At 40.6% G+C, this 18,033-nt stretch overlaps 3 protein-coding genes and 1 non-coding gene across 4 annotated transcripts; 2 read left to right on the forward strand and 2 right to left on the reverse strand.

Moving 5' to 3' along the window:
- The first annotated feature begins 6 nt into the window (after positions 1 to 6).
- On the forward strand, positions 7 to 4,602 carry glt8d1 (glycosyltransferase 8 domain containing 1). Its single transcript, XM_003441378.5, has 9 exons — positions 7 to 506; positions 628 to 726; positions 889 to 1,093; positions 1,189 to 1,306; positions 1,389 to 1,473; positions 1,586 to 1,698; positions 1,795 to 1,961; positions 2,149 to 2,261; positions 3,502 to 4,602. Exons 1-9 carry the CDS (start codon positions 491 to 493, stop codon positions 3,684 to 3,686), a joined length of 1,101 nt encoding a protein of 366 aa, XP_003441426.1. The 5' UTR covers positions 7 to 490; the 3' UTR covers positions 3,687 to 4,602.
- Positions 4,603 to 5,217: 615 nt separating this feature from the next.
- gnl3 (G protein nucleolar 3) lies at positions 5,218 to 10,429 on the reverse strand. The gene is made up of 15 exons (XM_005469331.4): positions 10,276 to 10,429; positions 10,020 to 10,078; positions 9,722 to 9,862; positions 9,427 to 9,546; positions 9,268 to 9,348; positions 9,052 to 9,187; positions 8,841 to 8,944; positions 8,198 to 8,348; positions 7,975 to 8,062; positions 7,618 to 7,795; positions 7,372 to 7,514; positions 7,015 to 7,151; positions 6,059 to 6,207; positions 5,760 to 5,829; positions 5,218 to 5,676 (listed from the first exon to the last, which is right to left on the reverse strand). The coding sequence occupies exons 1-15, from the start codon at positions 10,286 to 10,288 to the stop codon at positions 5,576 to 5,578; spliced, it is 1,671 nt and encodes a 556-aa protein (XP_005469388.1). The 5' UTR covers positions 10,289 to 10,429; the 3' UTR covers positions 5,218 to 5,575.
- On the reverse strand, positions 8,502 to 8,585 carry LOC112847018 (small nucleolar RNA SNORA47). Its single transcript, XR_003220291.1, has one exon. It is a non-coding gene; the product is annotated as a small nucleolar RNA SNORA47 (small nucleolar RNA).
- A 1,898-nt stretch (positions 10,430 to 12,327) lies between the features above and the next one.
- Positions 12,328 to 17,729, forward strand: LOC102076585 (zinc finger and SCAN domain-containing protein 22). Its single transcript, XM_005469330.3, has 2 exons — positions 12,328 to 12,600; positions 14,773 to 17,729. Exons 1-2 carry the CDS (start codon positions 12,420 to 12,422, stop codon positions 15,690 to 15,692), a joined length of 1,101 nt encoding a protein of 366 aa, XP_005469387.1. The 5' UTR covers positions 12,328 to 12,419; the 3' UTR covers positions 15,693 to 17,729.
- Positions 17,730 to 18,033: the final 304 nt, after the last annotated feature.

Here is an 18,033-nt window from a genome sequence, read left to right on the forward strand (position 1 = left end):
TCCCTTATTTTATATATTACACACGTTTTAGCTTACACGGTTTAAAGATTAAACATATATGTATATAACGGTGTAGCTCTTCACAAGTTTGTGTTCGTAAAACGACAAGGTATAGTTTTTCAGTCAGGCACATCTTAGACACCTCTTACTACGCGAAGGTGTGGATGGGGTGAATTTGTTAATGTTGAGTTGGCAGTTTGGCTCCAAAGTGAATTCTTCTTAAAACTCTGCAAAAATTGCGCGAATTTTGTTTGTTTATTTGTTTTTAACGTACAAAAAGCGGACGCCAATGTCCGCTAGTTTGCGGGTGGTTTCTCGTGTTTATGCGGTTTCTGCCACGCAGCGGTACAGCAGCAGTCCTCATTAACTGCCAGATGATCCTGCGCCTTCTACGCTTAAGCCAGCTCTGATGTTTATGTTTTAACATTTTTATTATTTGGTTTGTTTTCTTTTCCTTTCACGTGCTGGAGGGACGGATGAGATCATTACTATGGCACTAAAGAGAGGTGGGCCAGTTTGGATCATTTGCACCTTGGCTGTAACTAGTTCTGCAGAGTGAGTGAAAAGCAGAAATAGAAAACTTGCAGAGTAATAATGAGAGAAATATATACTTACTTTGTCTTTCAGTTAACGTGATCATTCTTGTGCTGCTGGCTGTTGCCTTCCTCATCATAGTCCAGCGAAATCTCCTCAATCTCAGTGACTTTTTACACACAGAAAAGCCAGGTATGGTCATTATCTCTGTGTCGAGTCTTCACTGTAGTTTGGGTACACTGGGTTTTTTTCTGCCTTCAAAATATCTCTCTTGTGTGGAGCAGTTAGGTGAATTTAATTAAAGCTATACAAAAAGTTGGTGTAATGCATTTTTAAATGTGCCTTTATGTGCAGATGAAGGGGTGATTCTTCCCTTTGAGTCTGAACTGTCTCCAGACTTGAATTCGGCAAGGACGGGTGAGGAGATTCCTGTTCTCATCACCGCTGCTGAGGACAGACTTGGTGCTGTTGTTGCTGCCGTGAACAGTGTCTACAGGAACAGCAAAGCCAATGTTGTCTTCACCATCGTGACCTTGAATGAAACCGTCGCTCACTTAAAGTAAGATGTTTCAGCACGTCTCTCTCGTTAGGTCCGGAAAGGCGGGAGTTTGTGAACTTTTTCATATTTAACCTGTCCTTTTCTTTATTTTACAGAGCATGGCTGAGTAACACTAGACTAAACAGTGTCAAATATAAGATAGTAATTTTTAAGCCTGAGTTACTTAATGGGAAGATATCTAAGGATCCTCAGACCCCGGAGGCTGCAAAACCAGTAAGACAACTGCAGGCATACACAGGTTGTTTACCTGCGTTCATCCACTGGCTGAAATTTGTTTTAACGGTCTTTTTTTCAGCTGACTTTTGCCAGGTTTTATCTTCCTGCTTACATTCCTGAAGCAGAGAAAGCTATCTATTTGGATGATGATGTCATCGTACAAGGTGAGAAATCTCCAGAAATGAAGAGATTTGGTTATGTAATGAGGCCCTTTGTTTTGTTTTTTGTTTTTTTTGTTTTTTTAAGATCAGTAAATTCTTTTCTGTTGGCTCTCAGGTAACATTCAGGAGCTCTATGAAACCAACCTCAAACCGGGACATGCTGCAGCCTTCTCTGATGACTGTGACTCGGCATCTGCCAAAGGCATTGTTCGTGGGGCGGGAAATCAGGTGGGCATGACCCACAAGAACTTTTCAGAGTAAAACAAAAAGTTAAAAATATCATACACTTTGATACTTAATTAGATGACAAATCTTTGTTAACAGAATAATTACATTGGCTTCTTGGATTTCAAGAAGGAAGCTATTAAGAAGCTGGGGATGAGAGCCACCACTTGCTCTTTCAATCCCGGGGTCTTCATTGCCAACCTGACTGAATGGAAGAACCAAAACATCACCCAGCAGCTGGAGCACTGGATGGAGCTCAACACACAGTAAGTGACTCAGACAGGCGCAATAATGAATGGACTTTAAACAAATGAAAAAAATCCTACTGTTAGTTACAAAACATGAATTTAGAATAGGGTTATTTATTGTCATTGTACATGTACATGTACCTCGAAATTTAATCCAGTGAATCTCTTTGCTTGTTTTAAAACCATGATGTTTTCCTTTTCTCAGGGAGGATCTATACGGTAAAACCCTCGCAGAAAGCATTACCACTCCTCCACTCCTAATTGTTTTTTACAAACGCCACTCTAGCATTGACCCCATGTGGCACGTGAGACACCTTGGTAAGTTCTGGTTGATTCATAATTTTAAAAACAAACAAACCACAAGTGGATTTTCCAACAATCACATTATTACGATATCATAGTTTGTGAAGTGGAAACACCACAAACAAAACCTTAACCCCATAACCATAACTATAGCTTGTTACCCTAACCTTAACCACGTTCACATTCTAACCCTCAAATCTAACTACAAACCTTTTTTTAAAAACTTTTTTTCATGAGTGGACATCAGCAGGTTTGTTTTTTCCATGTCACAAAACTATGACATCACAACAGTGTTCTTGTTCACTGCAGCGTTGAACTTTGACCAACATTAATGCTGCTGATTCAAGAGCAAGACCATCGTGGAGATAGCAGATATATCCACAAGATACAGGCTGCTTGACAAGCTTTTAAAGACACAATTAGCCTCAGAATCTAATTATTTATGTGGTCTGTAAGGCCAGATGAATACTATGTAAATTACTTGGGGGTAAATCATTTAAATAGGTAATTTTTTTCATGATGCCCAGTTGTAGATTTCTCTGCCTTCTTTAGAATATAATGGATCTAAATGGCAGTCAGCTTGTGGAGCTTACAGTGCCGTAATGAAAGTCAGTAGCGACGCGTCTCCTCACAAATTACAACATGCTTTCTTGAAAAAAAAAAAAATTAAACAAAAAATCTTGTGATCAATTAAATGTAAGAACTATTCTTTTACTCTTTTATCTGACTTCGCCCATCAACTGTTTCGCTCTTCAGAAGAAAGCATGAATTTTGTTTTGTTTTTCCATGTTGACCACCACATAATAGGACACTTCCATTATGTTCAAGAAAAAGCAGAGATTTCTACATCTGATATATTTAAAATGGTGGAAATCACACCAAAACAGTCAAGACACATATATGGCGGGCTGTTCATTAGTTTGAGTATTTTGCTGTAACTGACTTAAAACAGCCACATCCTAGCCTTGTCTTCACTTTTAACTAATACATGCAAGTGTGGTTAAATGTCTCTGCAAAGGGGCAAATTGTCAGTGTCAGACTAGTCCTACAGCAACCTTTTTGATGTCATTAAGTGACTTTTAATTGTGCAAAAACTCTGAAGGATAAAAGTATTCAGGTCACATGTTTGATGATCATACAGGATGGTCCTGTTTTGGTGATAAAAAATGTTTCTCTACTTACAATAATGGGTCATATTTTGTGCTTTCAGTGTTGAATATGCTAAATATAAGAAACAATTCTGTTAATTTTTCAGGTGTAACGGGTGCTGGAAGCCGCTATTCTTCCCAGTTTGTGAAAGCTGCCAAACTCCTGCATTGGAACGGACACTATAAGCCCTGGGGGCGAGGATCCTCCTTTGCTGATGTGTGGGACAAGTGGTTCATTCCCGACCCCACAGGAAAATTTCGTCCTGTGCGAAGACACGCGGGGGACAGCTAGACTGAAAAATGGGCTCCTTGAACCTTCAGATCGGGTTCGTAGCAGCAGGAAAACTCGTTCATATCTCAGGAACTATGCAAATGTCATGTGTTTGAGTTCCATCGTTCTCCGAATGTGGACCTGCCTATTCTCATTTTCCATTGAACAGAGATTTTTTTCTATATCCAGGGTATATTGTTGATGGCTTTGAATTGCATTGTTTTAGAAATATTTTGTTAAACTAAAAGTAGATGGTTTCAAATACTGTTTTACTCCCACTCAGCTGTAAGCCACAGAGCTAGTGTGCCAAGACCTTCTGGTAGAACATAAACCATCCTTGTCAAAGTAAATGGCTTTTAAGTAGGTGTGTTTAGCAGCTAAATAAGGATTTATTTACTTAATGTGTATATTAAACGACTCAATTATCTGAGCTGTCGTTAGAGCGAGTCACAGCCACAGCTCATTCTTGCTTCTCTCTGATCAGCTTAGTCTGAATTATAATCATTAGCCATGCAAATTCCTCATGTCGGTATCTCAGTGCAGTACTTCCTGTGGAAAACTAATTTGATTATATTTAATTGCACATTAGATTAGATTGATGTTTTGGGATGAGAGTGGTCTTTTTAAGTCTTGTATAATTCCTCTACATGTTAACTGCAGTCAAACTAATGGTACATGTTACTTTACCATAATAAACACTACCTGTCACGCTTTCATATTTAACAAAAAAAACATTGGTGTTGTTTTGTTTTTTGTTTTTTTTTTTACACAAACCACTAAGCACACTGCACCTCTGCAGGAACAGAACAGCTTTGCACAAACCTCTCCTACTTTAGTGCTTCATTATCAGCATTTTCCTTTACTACCTGTTTAAAGTCCCCTTACTGATGTAAATGTCTTTTTTTGTATATGAAATAAAGGTTACATGTTTATTAAACTCTTGTCATTCTTTTTATTTGTCCAATATCTGCTAAGTGTTTTTAAAATTGCATCTTCTTCTAAATTCGGTACCTTTTGTTACAGTGTGCCAAATATCAGGCTTAAATCCAGAATTTAATTTGATTTCCCAAAACCAGCATTTGCCATTTATGAATCAGAAATTGCTGCACTTTTACACTTTTCAAACATATGTCTGAGGAATTTGCAGAAAGTTGATAAATATTGTAAAGTCCAGTTTTTCGTGATCATACCATTGCTTTTATTTTTGTGTACAGTGAAGATTCTGGTATCTTTGGTCACCTCTACATGTGCTGGCTCTCATTTTCCTAATAGGGATGGACAACAAAACAAAGACACTGTAGTTAATACCTTTAAAATTAGGCTGTTTCCCATTGGGCTGTGGGAGATGGATGTCCCTCCCTGAACCTGGTTCTGGTGGAGGGTTCATCCTGTTAAAAGGGAGTTTCTTTCCCACTGTCACCAAATGTTTGCTCATAGGGGCTGTCTAATTGTTAAGGTTTTCTCTGGTGTTACTGTAGGGTCTGGTTTTTCATATTAACATTTTTTTGAATATGAATATTGATTTGGAAAAAACACAGCAGGAAGCAACAGATTGTTTCTTTTCAGGTTTATTACCTTGGTAGTAAGATGTCTATTTACACTGCAATACAAGATATTACAAAGACCTTGTAAAGAATCAGATATATACAGATGCATGCCATGCAATAAAGTCCATTTCTTGGTCAGTGGTTATTCCAAGAAAACAAACCGACATATTTTTATCAGTTGAAAACTTTAGGATTAATCCCACAGTACGCTGGGTTTAACCCAGCTGTGCTCTGAAATCAGTCCATTAGCAGGACAAGTGAAGGCACCCAAGTGACTTTATATCGTCATTTTCATGCATGCTGATGAATCCAAAGTCTGAATGTCCACCAGGCTGCAGGCACCCACTCACCGTGAAGGTTAAATCATTGAAAATCGGTGTTGAAGTCATAGGTGTCGTCTGTGATAGCTGTTGAGAGGCTGATGTCAATGGGGACAGACTGAAAACGCACGTTTCCTTTTTTTTCTGCAATAAGAAAGCAGGAGATGTTAAGTAGCCGTCTTGATGGGACCATATTCTAGTAAGTAAATCTTTTTCAAAACATTTACTTTTGATTGTCTTTTTCTGTAGTTTCTCAGCTTTCTCCGTTGTATTCGAGTCCTCCGTGGTTTGTTCAGTCTGTAAGAAGAGCGGATGTTTCAGTTATTTAGACTCAACAAGCTCAAAAATATACAGAGGTGTTTTATTAAGAGAAAAAAAAAGGTTCCAGTCATCAGGATCAGAGTTGGATTAGAAGTCTTCATGAACAATTCAAGACTTGCATTTTTGTCCTCATTTCCAGAAGAGTGGACCATCATTAACATTTTAAGCAGCTCTATTGTCTGATGGGTTTCCCATCTGTAATTACCTCACTGCTTTCATCGTTCTGCTCTGCTTCTTCCTCTGTGGCTGCAGCTCCAGGCTTTCCTTCAGGGATGTCGGAGACACTCAGCAAACCTGAAGTTGGCCCTTTAGAGGTGAAGCCTATACTGCTGGCCTGGTTTGGAAATCTAACAGCTGCAAAAGGAAATGTTTTCAACAAGATTAAAAAATGAATACACTGTAATACATTCACAAGTGCTGAGCTGAAAAGCCCACTTGAGGCCTCAAAAGGCCAAACTGCAATTCTTTACCTCGCACGAATAGAACATTAATATTAACCTTAACTACTTCCTGCACTTTCAACTTTCACTTCTAGATTTAATCAACCAATCCCTGAATTTCAAAAAAACAGTATCAGATGGGAAAGGAAGATGATTTTATGACTTCAAATATGTATGGTAGTTGTGTCAGAAGGACTGGAGTATCCAGTATTTCACATTTTGGGCCCCTTAATACCAACTGAGCATCATTTGCTTATTATTTATGTTGTTTATTGTTGCTGACCATGTCCATCCTTTTCCAGCAGTATAAGGCACCATGTCACAAAGCTCAATAATCATCTTAAACCTGCTTCTTGGGCATGACAAGAGTTCACTGTACTAAATCATGACCTCAAAAGAACAGATTGCCTTTGGGATTTCAGTATCGACCAAAACCAGAGGAATATTTCCAGCACTTCACAGAATTTATGCCACAAGTAATTAAGGCACTTCTGAAGGCAAAAGAGGATCATACCCAGTACTAACAAGGTGTAACTAGTAAAGTGGCCAAGAACCATTTACCTCTATAATAGTGTACCGTCTAATTTTTTGGTGACGTCACAAAAATGGCATAAATGGAAAACATACAGAAGTACTGGTATCTAGTGTTTGTCTTGAATTAAACAATGAGAGAGGGGGAAAAAAAAAAAAAAACTTCTGCTACAAAATTTCACATTAATACCTTTCAGAGTTTCCTTGTTTCCTGTTTTTATTTTGTTTAGATTCCAGCCGTTCTTCATTTCAGTGACCACGGCATCAGACAGGTAGGCAGGAAGGCTGTGGTTTTCTGGTGCCTTACAGTGGTAGCTCAGTTTGGCTCTGAGGAGACATCAAGTCAGAGAAGAAGGATTGTTTTAATTCAAAAGCACTGAGCAATTAGCCAATCAGCATATTTACAGCTCAGTACAGCACAGTATCTGGATCAGAGTTGGATTAGAAGTCTTCATGATGAAATCCAGAACTGCATTTTGTCCTCATTTCCAGTCATGCACTGCAGCTGCCCACCTTCCCAAGACTCCATAAAAGCGCACACACTCACCCTGTCCAATCTGCAAGGAACGTGGTGGCTGCCTGCTCTGTGTTGGGAACGCCGCCCTTCTGCAAAAAACCACGCTTTTTGGCGAAAAGGGTCAGAAACTCCAGAGAATTTCTGAAGTCTGGGACGTTATACTGAAGCATGATCTGGAACAATCAGAACAAATAACCTTAGTTTATTAAAAATGTGTAATTTACAACGACCGAATTTATAATGGTTAACACCTCCTGTGAGAGAAACTCTTCGTACCTGGGTCTTATCACACTGCTTAAGAAGATTCCTGACGGCCTCCAGCACGCTCTCACCGCCCTCCTCCACCTGCAGGCTCCTCAGAGCCATCGAGGCCGGAGGGTTGGATGGCGATGCCACGACTCCTGGGCCGTCAATTAGCTTCACATTCTTTGCGATGTGCACCTCTTGCATCATTCTGGTGAATTGTAGAGAGGAAAAAAATGATGATGCTAAACAAGTGAGGGTCAGAGAAACGTATTCACCACCAATATTCACTTAAATTACAACTTTTAAAGCAAACTAAACAGAATGATTGCAAGCAGTGATACAGAAGAGTTCTACTTAGAGACTGGATTTTTAAAGATTGCCACTTACTTGGTGGTGCCTCTCTTGATGCCAACATTGCATGCTAGGGACCCCTTTATACTGTTGATGATGCTGCTCTTCCCAACATTAGGAAAGCCTGAAGGTAAAAGGTAGTGTGCAAAAGATTCAGTACCCTGAACAACGGACAGTGAATGAAACATCCATCAAGGACATTGATGGCAAAAAAAAAAGAAAAGAAAAAGAAAAAAGGGGCAGCTAACGCTGCGCTTACCGACTACGCCGACTCTGAGTGAACCTTCATTCTGCGTTTTATCAGCGTAGCCTATGAGCAGCTCTGCAAGACAACAGTTTCCAAAGCAGGCTGCTCCTCTGGATCTGTCCAGCACTTCATTAGAGGCCACTATCCTGCGCTTTTTGGCTTTCTGATGAAGACAGAAAGCGAGATATCATGAACAGTTAAAGTGGCTGAAGATTGGTCTTTTGTAAAAATGAATACCTCGTGTCTGCATGCATAGAGATTTTTAAAAATGATCCACAAACACACATATCAGCTCTGCGTAGAACAGGCTGAATTAATTATGTGGTTTGTTTACTACTCTTGGAGGCTATAACCAGTTATAACAGCACAGAAGCAGCTGTTCAACCTTCTCAGTCCTCCACATCATTAAAAAAAACCCCAAAAAACAAACACCCTAATTTCTAACATTTCTTAGTAACCACAGAACTCACACTAGCCACTGGTGAATAACAGGCGGAGACAGAAATCTACTCAGGGTTGTGCCACGCATCCAGCGTAAAAACTAACTAACTAAATAAATCAAACTTACGGAAATGCCAGCTGCTGTGGCGAAATCTGAGTGGCAAAGTCTTCAGATTATGTTTTTAAAGTGTGGAGAATAAAATGCACCACCTACCACAACTCCATCCCGCAGCTGTGTCGATGCTTTAAATGCCACAACAGGAAACTCCTGTTGCAAACACTGGATCCACCTTTCCACATTCTCTTTTGGCACCAGGTCTGCAACAGACAAAGCCAAAAACCAGTTTAATCCAATAAAATTCACACAAACACATCAGGGTTTAAACTGTACGTGAGCCATGAGACAGGATCCCAAGTCAATTTACCTATTTTGTTTAAAACCAAAAGTAATTTCTTGGTGCCTCCTCTCTGCAGCACAGCCTCCTCGAGCTGTGGACACCTGCACCCCAGTGGATCACGAGCGTCGAGGACTTCTATTACTACATCAGATGCATCGATTACCTGAAACAGAGGAGATCCCTTGAGTGTTAAGAGCTATTATTCTCCATGGTAAGACCACACCTGGGAGCAGGTAGCTTTACCTTGTTTAATTCAGCACAAAGGAAGTGTTTTGAGCTCCTGTCTGGGGCAGGCTTTTTCTCTGACTGAGTTCCACTGTCGTCCTATTTAAACAAGACAAGGTCAGCAGAGAAGAGCTTAAAAGTTGAATACACATAAGATCTTAGCGATGGCCTTTTTACCTTGCGAGCCTTCTTCGCCGTGGGTTCTGCTTCTTTACTCGCAGCCTCCTTCTCCTTTTTCCTCTTCTCGGCTCGCTGCTCCTTTTTAGCTTGCCTCCTCTTTTCTTTTTCTTCCTCGATCTATGAGACAGATTCATTGAAAGACTCTTACACTTTACCAACACAAGAGACATACTGCACATGAATGTCATGATTATCAAAGTCCAGACGTTTTCATAGGTAGATCAGGACTGTGCATTAACCTTCAACATGCTCCTGTGATGATGTGCGCAAGAAAAGCCATTTGACTGCTAACCTGTAGCCTCCTCTGTTCTGCCTCTCTGAGGATCTCCTCTTTGAAAGGCGCACTGTTGGGCACTCCGATATCCTTCTTCACTCGTTTGCTCACTCCTTTCTTCTTTGCCTCTTTCCTTAGCTTTCTGTTGTGCTCCCGGACCTAAATAAAGGACAACACTGGGTAACTCAGTTTCATGGGGACACAAAAATCCGATAAAAAAAAAAAAAGCGGTAGAGTCTGGTCCACATGGGCCTCCTGTGGGAAACATTTATTCAAACGTCCTGCTAGAAGTTAGTGTCAAAGTTAAGGCGCTTACCTTCTTCTGTATTTTATAACGTTTGGCACATGAGAGCCGCTTGCTTGCCTTCTTTAACTCTGAAGACGACAGAAAAGAATAAAACAGTTAGTGGTTGTTAGCTGGAAGCGGAGATAAAGCAGACTGAACAGGTTTACCAGCCACCAATGACAGGCGCTAGCCTGTTAACCGCGTGATTAACTGACCAATAAAGCCCTGTATAATTATTCTACTTTATTTCTAATGAAGTATTACTGTAACAACGTTATTTACTTACTTGGTCGTTTCATGATGGTGCCGCAGACGTACCAATGTGACTGAAATGCTCTCACACGTGGGAAACGGCACAAGTTAGATGTTATGCCATTTCCGGTTCTTTCAGCGTGTAGTTGGGATGTCGCCACCTGCGGGTCAGGAGGGTTTAGTTACAATCTTCTTCCTCTTTCATCTGATTCCTTTAGGGGGCGCCACAGCGGATCATCTGCCCCAGTCTCCTCTGTAGCTCCAACCGTGTCCTCCTTCACTACATCCATGATTCTCCTCTGTGGTCTTCCTTTTTTCCTCCTCTGTGGCAGCTCCATATTCAACATCTTGTGTCCAGTGGATCCACCTTCCCTCCTCTGCACATGCTCAAATATCTCAGTCTTTAAGTCAAGTCAAGTCAAGTGACTTTATTGTCATTTCAACCACGTGAAGTGGTACAGTACACAGTGAAGTGGGACAACAATCCTCCAAGACCATGACGCTACATATAACATATAGCAGACAATCAACACAGGACTACATAAAGTACGATTGTGCAAAAATAGCAAAAAATCAAAACTAAACACAGTGAAACACCAGAAAGAACAGAACGATACAAACACAAGACAGCACAGACACAACAGTGCGATAGAAAAGTGCAACAATGACAGTTGGTTGTGCAAAAGACTGAGCATTGTGCAAAAAGTACCTTGATGTATCAAGGTGTGAGTGTGTGTGTGTGTGTCTATATGAGATTGTGCAGATAAGTGCTTGAGGTAGTGACGTGTATGAAGGTATGTGTGTGTGTCAGTCCAGTCACTGAGTGTTCAGGGGTCTTGTTCTCTAACTTTATCTCCTAAGCGTTGTACCTGAGATGTCCCTCTGATGTACTTATTTCTAATCTCACCCATCCTGGTCCATCCCAAAGAAAATCCTAACATCTTCAGTTCTGCCACCTACAGATCGTCCTCCTGTCTTTTGGTCAGTGGCACTGTCTCCCCACTGTATATCATACCAGGTCTGACTAACATCTTGTAAACCTTCCTTTTCACTCCTGCTGTTATGCTTCTGTCACAAATCTCTCCTGACACTTGTCTCCAGTTACTGCACCCTGCTTGAATTTTCTTCTTCACCTCTCTTGTGCACTATCCATTGTTTTGGATGGTCTACTCCAGCTATTCAAACTCACCCACTTTCACTACCTTTGCTCTTATCAGCTTCACTATACCCATCTTCCTTCTCTTTCACACATTTCTGCACTGTTTTGCTTTGACTTACTTTCATTCCTTTTCTCTCCAGAATATACCTCCACATCCCCAGGCTCTCTTCCACCTGCTCCCTACTCTCACTATAGATCAAAATGTTATCTGCAAACATCACAGCCCACAGACACTCCTGTCTGCCCTCATCTGTCAACCAGTGCTCTGACCCAATCCCAGATGTAATCTCACCTCCACCTTGAACCCATTTGTCACTCCTACCCCACAGCTCACCGCGGTGTCCTCATACATGTCCTGCACCACCCTCACATACTTCTCTGCCATGCCTAACTTTATCCTGCAGTATCACAGTTCCTCTCTTTGCACCCTATCATATTCTTTCTTTAGACCCACAAAGGCACAGTGCAGCTCCTTATGACTTACTCTGTGCTTCTCCATCAACACCCTCAAAACAAACATCACATCTGTAGAGCTCTGTGAAGGCTTGCCGATGCTCACTGTTCATCACCTCTTTTCTCACTTTCAACAACTCTTGCAACAAATCTTATGTACACTTGATAATTTGTAATAAATAAATAAATAAATAAAATAATACAACAAATATTATTTTTATTCCTTATTTTTGTGTTCTTATCCTTGCTGGCTCATGAGTGCAAAATTTTATATCACCAGAAACGGATAAGTGTTGGAATTACATGTAAAAAACAATGAATTTGAAACGAATAAAAGAAATTGAAAACATTCTGCACAATAAGACTGAAACAACCATGAGAGAAACAACCCCAAAACTGCCGGTCAAAGCACTGGAAAAATAACGAAAAACAAAAATCAGTAGAAGAAAATCCCTGGGGGTAAGAAGACAGAAGAAAGTAGTTGGGGGTCACGTGACGGGGTCGAGCATCTTTTTTTTTGGTCCGTTTTAGATGGTGGCAGGAGCTCCGTGCAGCCCCACACAAAAATGACCAAACTGCAATTTTTAAACGTCTTTTTGACTGAGCGTCTCATGCTTGCTGCGCAGGAGATTTACAAATCTGTCGAGGACACAATTTTGGAGTACCAGGAGGAGATAGCGATCAGGGAGCGGGAGAACGACCATCTGAGACGCAGGCTGCGAGACGCTGGGATTGAAATATGGCCAGGTTAGCTCCACTCTAAGCTAACGGTGCACTGGATTCTCTTTCTGCACTATTACCCGAGTGTATGCGGGGAAGCGGGGATTGGTAGGCAGAGGAACTGAAACAGCGACGCTCAGGGCGCATACGCCAATGATGAAAAGCAGCGGCATAAGAATAATTTCGACCCACTTCCAAGCAAGTCCAGTTTGGTCGCTGACAAGCTAGTTGATGTTAGCTGCTGGTGCTGTTGTTGTGTAGGGGCTAGCGCGATAGCAACCTTTGTTCGTTAGCTAGCCTGCTAGTCTACTAGCCTAGTGCCTAGCATTGAGCTGTATCTGGATCCTTGTGTGTATACTGATAAACTTGTTTTACAGACGCATACGTTATCTGACAGTCACACATGCTGGAGAAGGAAGAACAAAAAAACCCCACCATACAAGTGATGTGTCAGCAGTGTTTGTTTACCCCAGTCTTAAACCCCTCATTCACAAACACCCATAATTCACTCGGGTTCCAAAGTGCTGGCAAAGATGCCATTTAATTATTTTAAATGTAGATACTGTTGTTTGCATGACGCATGAATCTAAAGTACCAAATTCCTGTTAAACCCACTGTAATTTATAATAATACATCACTTTAAAGTCAGGGGTGTTAAACATAAGGCCCGGGGTGCCCGAATGGACCAGGCAAAGACTCCAGTTTGGCCTAATGAATGGCTTTGGAAAATGTTAAGAAGGGCATAAATTTCTGAGTTTTAACTGGAATTGTTTTTAAAAGTTACACAGGTTTTACTACAATAAAACATCCCAAACCAATTAAGTATTAGAAAAAAAACAATTATCTGATAAACTCCTGTTTTATAACACAGTCGGGGCAACAAGCTACTTGAAATCTATGCATTTCTTACTGTTTAAGAGTCATGCTGACAGATTTCTTTCATTTACTACAGCAGCATTACTTTATGATGAAGAGAAACAGACATAAGGATGAATTTTCACCTTTTTTCTGTGAAGATATTTTTTTATTTTTTGCACTGACAGAAAGTGGGACTTTCACCGGATCAGCACACTTAAGATCGTAGTGGCTTAATGTGGCCCAAGTGTATCTATATAGAATAATTTAAAACAAAAAAAGTTGACCCAAAGTACTTTACATGCACATTCGTTTGTAATTCAGGTCTAAAATAGAATAGAATAGAATGCCTTTATTGTCATTATACAGCTGTACAATGAGATACAGAGCATCTCCTACTCAGTGTAAACATGTTGGGGGGGGGGGGGTACAGTTCTGCAGCGCTATATACATATGGACAGTATTAACATAGGGAAGAAGATGTGTATATATATATAAAATGTACAATTTACAAACCGTAAACAATATGTAATAAATAGTGTTATGTATGTACAGTTGAGTTATTGCACATGGAATTGGTATAAATAGTGTTTATGTATATACAGTTATTGCACATAGAATTGGTATAAATAGTGGTGGTCCATAGAGGAAGTGGGAAGTGGGGGGCTGTGTTATCGGTGCATGTGTGAGTTCAGGGTGGTTATCGCTAAAAGAGGGCATGGGGTTGGGCAATAACCACAAAGTCTGGTTTGCTTTACTTTTCAGGGGAGAATGCACTGAATTAAGTTGTTGGGATAATGACCTCAGTGACCCTGAGGCAAAATATGCAGTTAAAAGATCTGTAATAATTATATAGGCAGGAAGTCCAGCATGTCACCATCAGCAGACTTTGGATGGTATCTTTAAAGTGGTAAACTTTAACTTTACCCTTCTGGCTAGACTACTTATATACACTTTATTTACTGAGTATGTCTTTAGGCTGTAGTCTTGTCATTATTGGTCAAAAAAACAAGATGTTTAGGATGCCACCATGCCGCTCACTGTAAGCTGTGACCACGTCAGATTTTTAACATGGCATAACTAAAATGAAATATTTCTGTTTACATGTTCTTTTAGTTTTACTTAAGAGTATCACACGTTCAACTCTTTGCCTGTTTCATGTTAAAAAGAAAGAACAGAAAAAGGTTAACAAAGAAGATGCATCTACCATTTCTTCAAGTTCTTGTGTTGAGGAACAAAGGATTTTAATATTTGATTTCAAATGTCATCAACAGGCTGTTACCATATTTTCTTCAATGCAATTAGTGGTTTCATCTGACCAGCTTCCTTCCATTGTCTTTTCAGATCGTCCGTCCATGGCGTTGTTGGACGAGGAGGATGGTGAGCATCCGCGACGCGAGTGGAGTCCCAGCATGGGGCACGAAGAACGCATTCCTATTCAGATCAAGGACAAAAGAGATATGAGGGCCAACCAAGGGGATGATCAGCTGCGGGGACACGGTTCTTGCAGCACACCGGAGAATATGTTCTCTCCTCCTCGTGTTGGAAATGAATATCCCCAGGATGGCCCCCACACATCCAACGTCCCGCAGAATCAGGGTGTGGAAAACAGGGAAAGGGATCCTGGATCTCGGGGTCCCCCGAGGCATGTGAAGGCAGAGAGCGGAGGTGGCCACAGAGGCTCGACTTCCTCCAACAACGGCGCTCAGCCTCTTGCACCGGTCAATCCAAACTGCTCAAACGAGAACAACATTGACATTATTGGGGTGGAGAATGGCGGACAGATGGTTGGTGCTAAGGGTGCTGGAAACGGAGCGAACAGAGGACAGGCTTCTCACATGCGGAACCAGGGAGCCAACGCCGTAGACTGTCCCCATCAGAAATCCCCCCTACAAGGCCACATGTCTTCTTTCTGTTGCAAAGTTTGCGGTGAGGCGTTTAGTCACATTGGCCACTTACACGTGCACGTACAAGTGCACACTCGGGAAAAACCTTACCGCTGTGGAGTATGCGGAAAATGCTGCAGCTCCTCAGGCAGACTTCAAGAACACCAGCGTAGCCACACGGGAGAAAAACCGTTCCGCTGTCAGATCTGCGGAAAGGGCTTCACACAGATGGCTCACTTGAAGGTGCACATGAGGATCCACACGGGAGAAAAGCCATACAGTTGTCCCGTGTGTGGCAAGTGCTTCAGCCGCTCTGACAAAATCAAAAGGCATCTTCAGACCCATAGCCGTGAGGGAACTTATTTCTCAGGGCAATGATGCAAGTGTGTTGCTATACAATCTGTTGTGTGAACCATGAAGAACTTTTCTATAAAAAGCTCAAATTGCTGCCATTAGGATGAGCTGTTTCTTCCATTGTTTTCAGGATATAAGAATTCTGCAAATCCTGGAGAACTTTTCCTTTCTAACCTAATAATCCTCAGTTCATCAATAGAATTTATATTAGCCAGTTTAGTTTGTTGTTTAACACATTTTTTTTGTACTTGTCATTGATTGTTAAATATTTGACACCATTTGCGTTATTAGCTAGACCTTCTGTAATATCTAGCCTTTCTTTAGTCAAATAAATAGCATGAAGAAGTCTTCCACACACATCTTGAAGCTGAGACACATCAAGATCTGCAAGAATGTCCAGCACAGTCACAGCTTATGAGCAGCCGGTCACTTCCAAGTCGCACAGGAGTTTTAAAATCTCTCACTTTATGACTTAAACTAAAGAGCAATGTATGCATAAAATCATCTGAATTTTATTAGCTAACAAACAGAGCTAATGGTGATGGTTTGGGAAATGAAATCTGTGTATTACTTGGCTAAAACACTGCCGTTTTTAAAAAAATACTTTTATTTTTAATTGTAGCATTTTTTTAAAAAGAAAAATAATAGAATTGCCAAAAAGCCCTGTAAACTGCAGACGTGTTTGATATAAAAGGAAGAGTCTGATCTAACATTTCTCCAACAATTTTCTTGTTGTCTAACCTAACTTTCTTTTTATTAATTTGGTGCTGTTACATTAAATACCTACATGCTGCTATCTCACATGAGCCCTTTTCAGGCATGCTTGCCTTATCAGCCTGTTAAACTCATGACACATGTCATTTAAACACAAACCTTTCTGTTCACATAACTCCCTGCTTCCACTACAGAGATGGAGAGAGCCGTCGTGCACACGCAATATTTCCTGCAAACAATGTGTGAATTTCTCTCTGTCTTTGTTGTCAAGAGAAGAGTCTCTATGTGTTTGTGTGTGTTGCAATGAAGGTGCCCTGACCCTCTAACACAGGATCAGACAGATCCCTACCTGTTCTGTATTACGCAGCTAGAATACATCATTAAGGAATGTCTGCTGAGCTGAGCACCTGTCAAAGAGCACAAGAGGCATGCACTTTGGGATTCTTGTGTTTGTCTATCCAGTAATGTTACTGTATGTATTTCAGACTTGTGCACAAAGTGGCACGTTACGAGGTCTGACTTTAGTGAGGTTTCACTTCTACAGAAAAGTGTCCAAGGTGCATTAGGATACTGTGCGCATGTCTGAAAGTTACTCGTTTCTTGATGTTGATTAAAAGGAGGATAAATTCAGAAGAGTGTGCCACTATTTTGTGACATTCTGTATAAAATCCACTGTTTCTGACTCATTACACGTTTAGGAATTTTGTGATGTCTTTTTTTTGTTTGTTTGTTTTAACGACATGCACTATTGCATTAGTCCTGGATGATGCAGAAATTGACACTATGACAGGGCCAGGCAGTATTAGCAGAAACTGTGGTTTTTCAGGGATTTCATTCACAGTAGTGATTATTTAAATATTCTTGGAGTAGCCTCCCTCCACTCAAGAGTTATGATTGGTTTGTCATGGATTAAAGTCCTTCCTCTTCACACTGATTGATCCCTTCAGTTTCTCCTCTCAGGATTAATGCTGCATTCATAACTGGGGGGGAGTTGAGAAGCATTAAACAGTTATGGTAAATAGAATTTTGTCTCTGCTTGAAGGTGAAGTAAATACAAAAATAAAAAGTTGTATCAATGTATCATGCAAAAATGAACCATAACGAAAGAGTGGTCTTTCCAGAGTGTGTCAGAGCTCAGTTGGCCTTGTCTCGCGTCATTTGTCCCTCTACATGTGATGAATGCAGCATGAAAAAAAAAAAGCAAGCTCCAGCACATCTTCTCAACTGACCAGCAGCCCGACTCACAGTCTTCTCTGGGACATCTTTGCTCCCCTGCGCACACATTATACTGTACAGTGTTGTATCAATATGTATTAAATGTTATTTTTTAATAAACTAGCAATTGAGTGTTTGTTGCAGTTGTCTCATATGTTGCCAAAGTATTCTAAGAGAGATTATTTTCATAGCCAATCTCATCAAGCATCAAATGGTACACTACACTAAAGTTTGCACAGTTAGACAAAACTTCTGAATTGTCTTGTTTGACGAATTACAATGTTCCTGTGAAGTTAACAATAAAATTTAAATTCTAAATAATACTACCCAGGATTTAAGCACAGACCCTTCATATGGGAGGCAAATGCATAAAGCTCCTCACACTTTGGACAAATGAAGGTTATTTCTGCCATGGCTGTATTTGAGAATGCTGATT

Source organism: Oreochromis niloticus, linkage group LG5 (genome assembly GCF_001858045.2).
Source record: "Oreochromis niloticus isolate F11D_XX linkage group LG5, O_niloticus_UMD_NMBU, whole genome shotgun sequence".
Classification (NCBI taxonomy): domain Eukaryota; kingdom Metazoa; phylum Chordata; class Actinopteri; order Cichliformes; family Cichlidae; genus Oreochromis; species Oreochromis niloticus.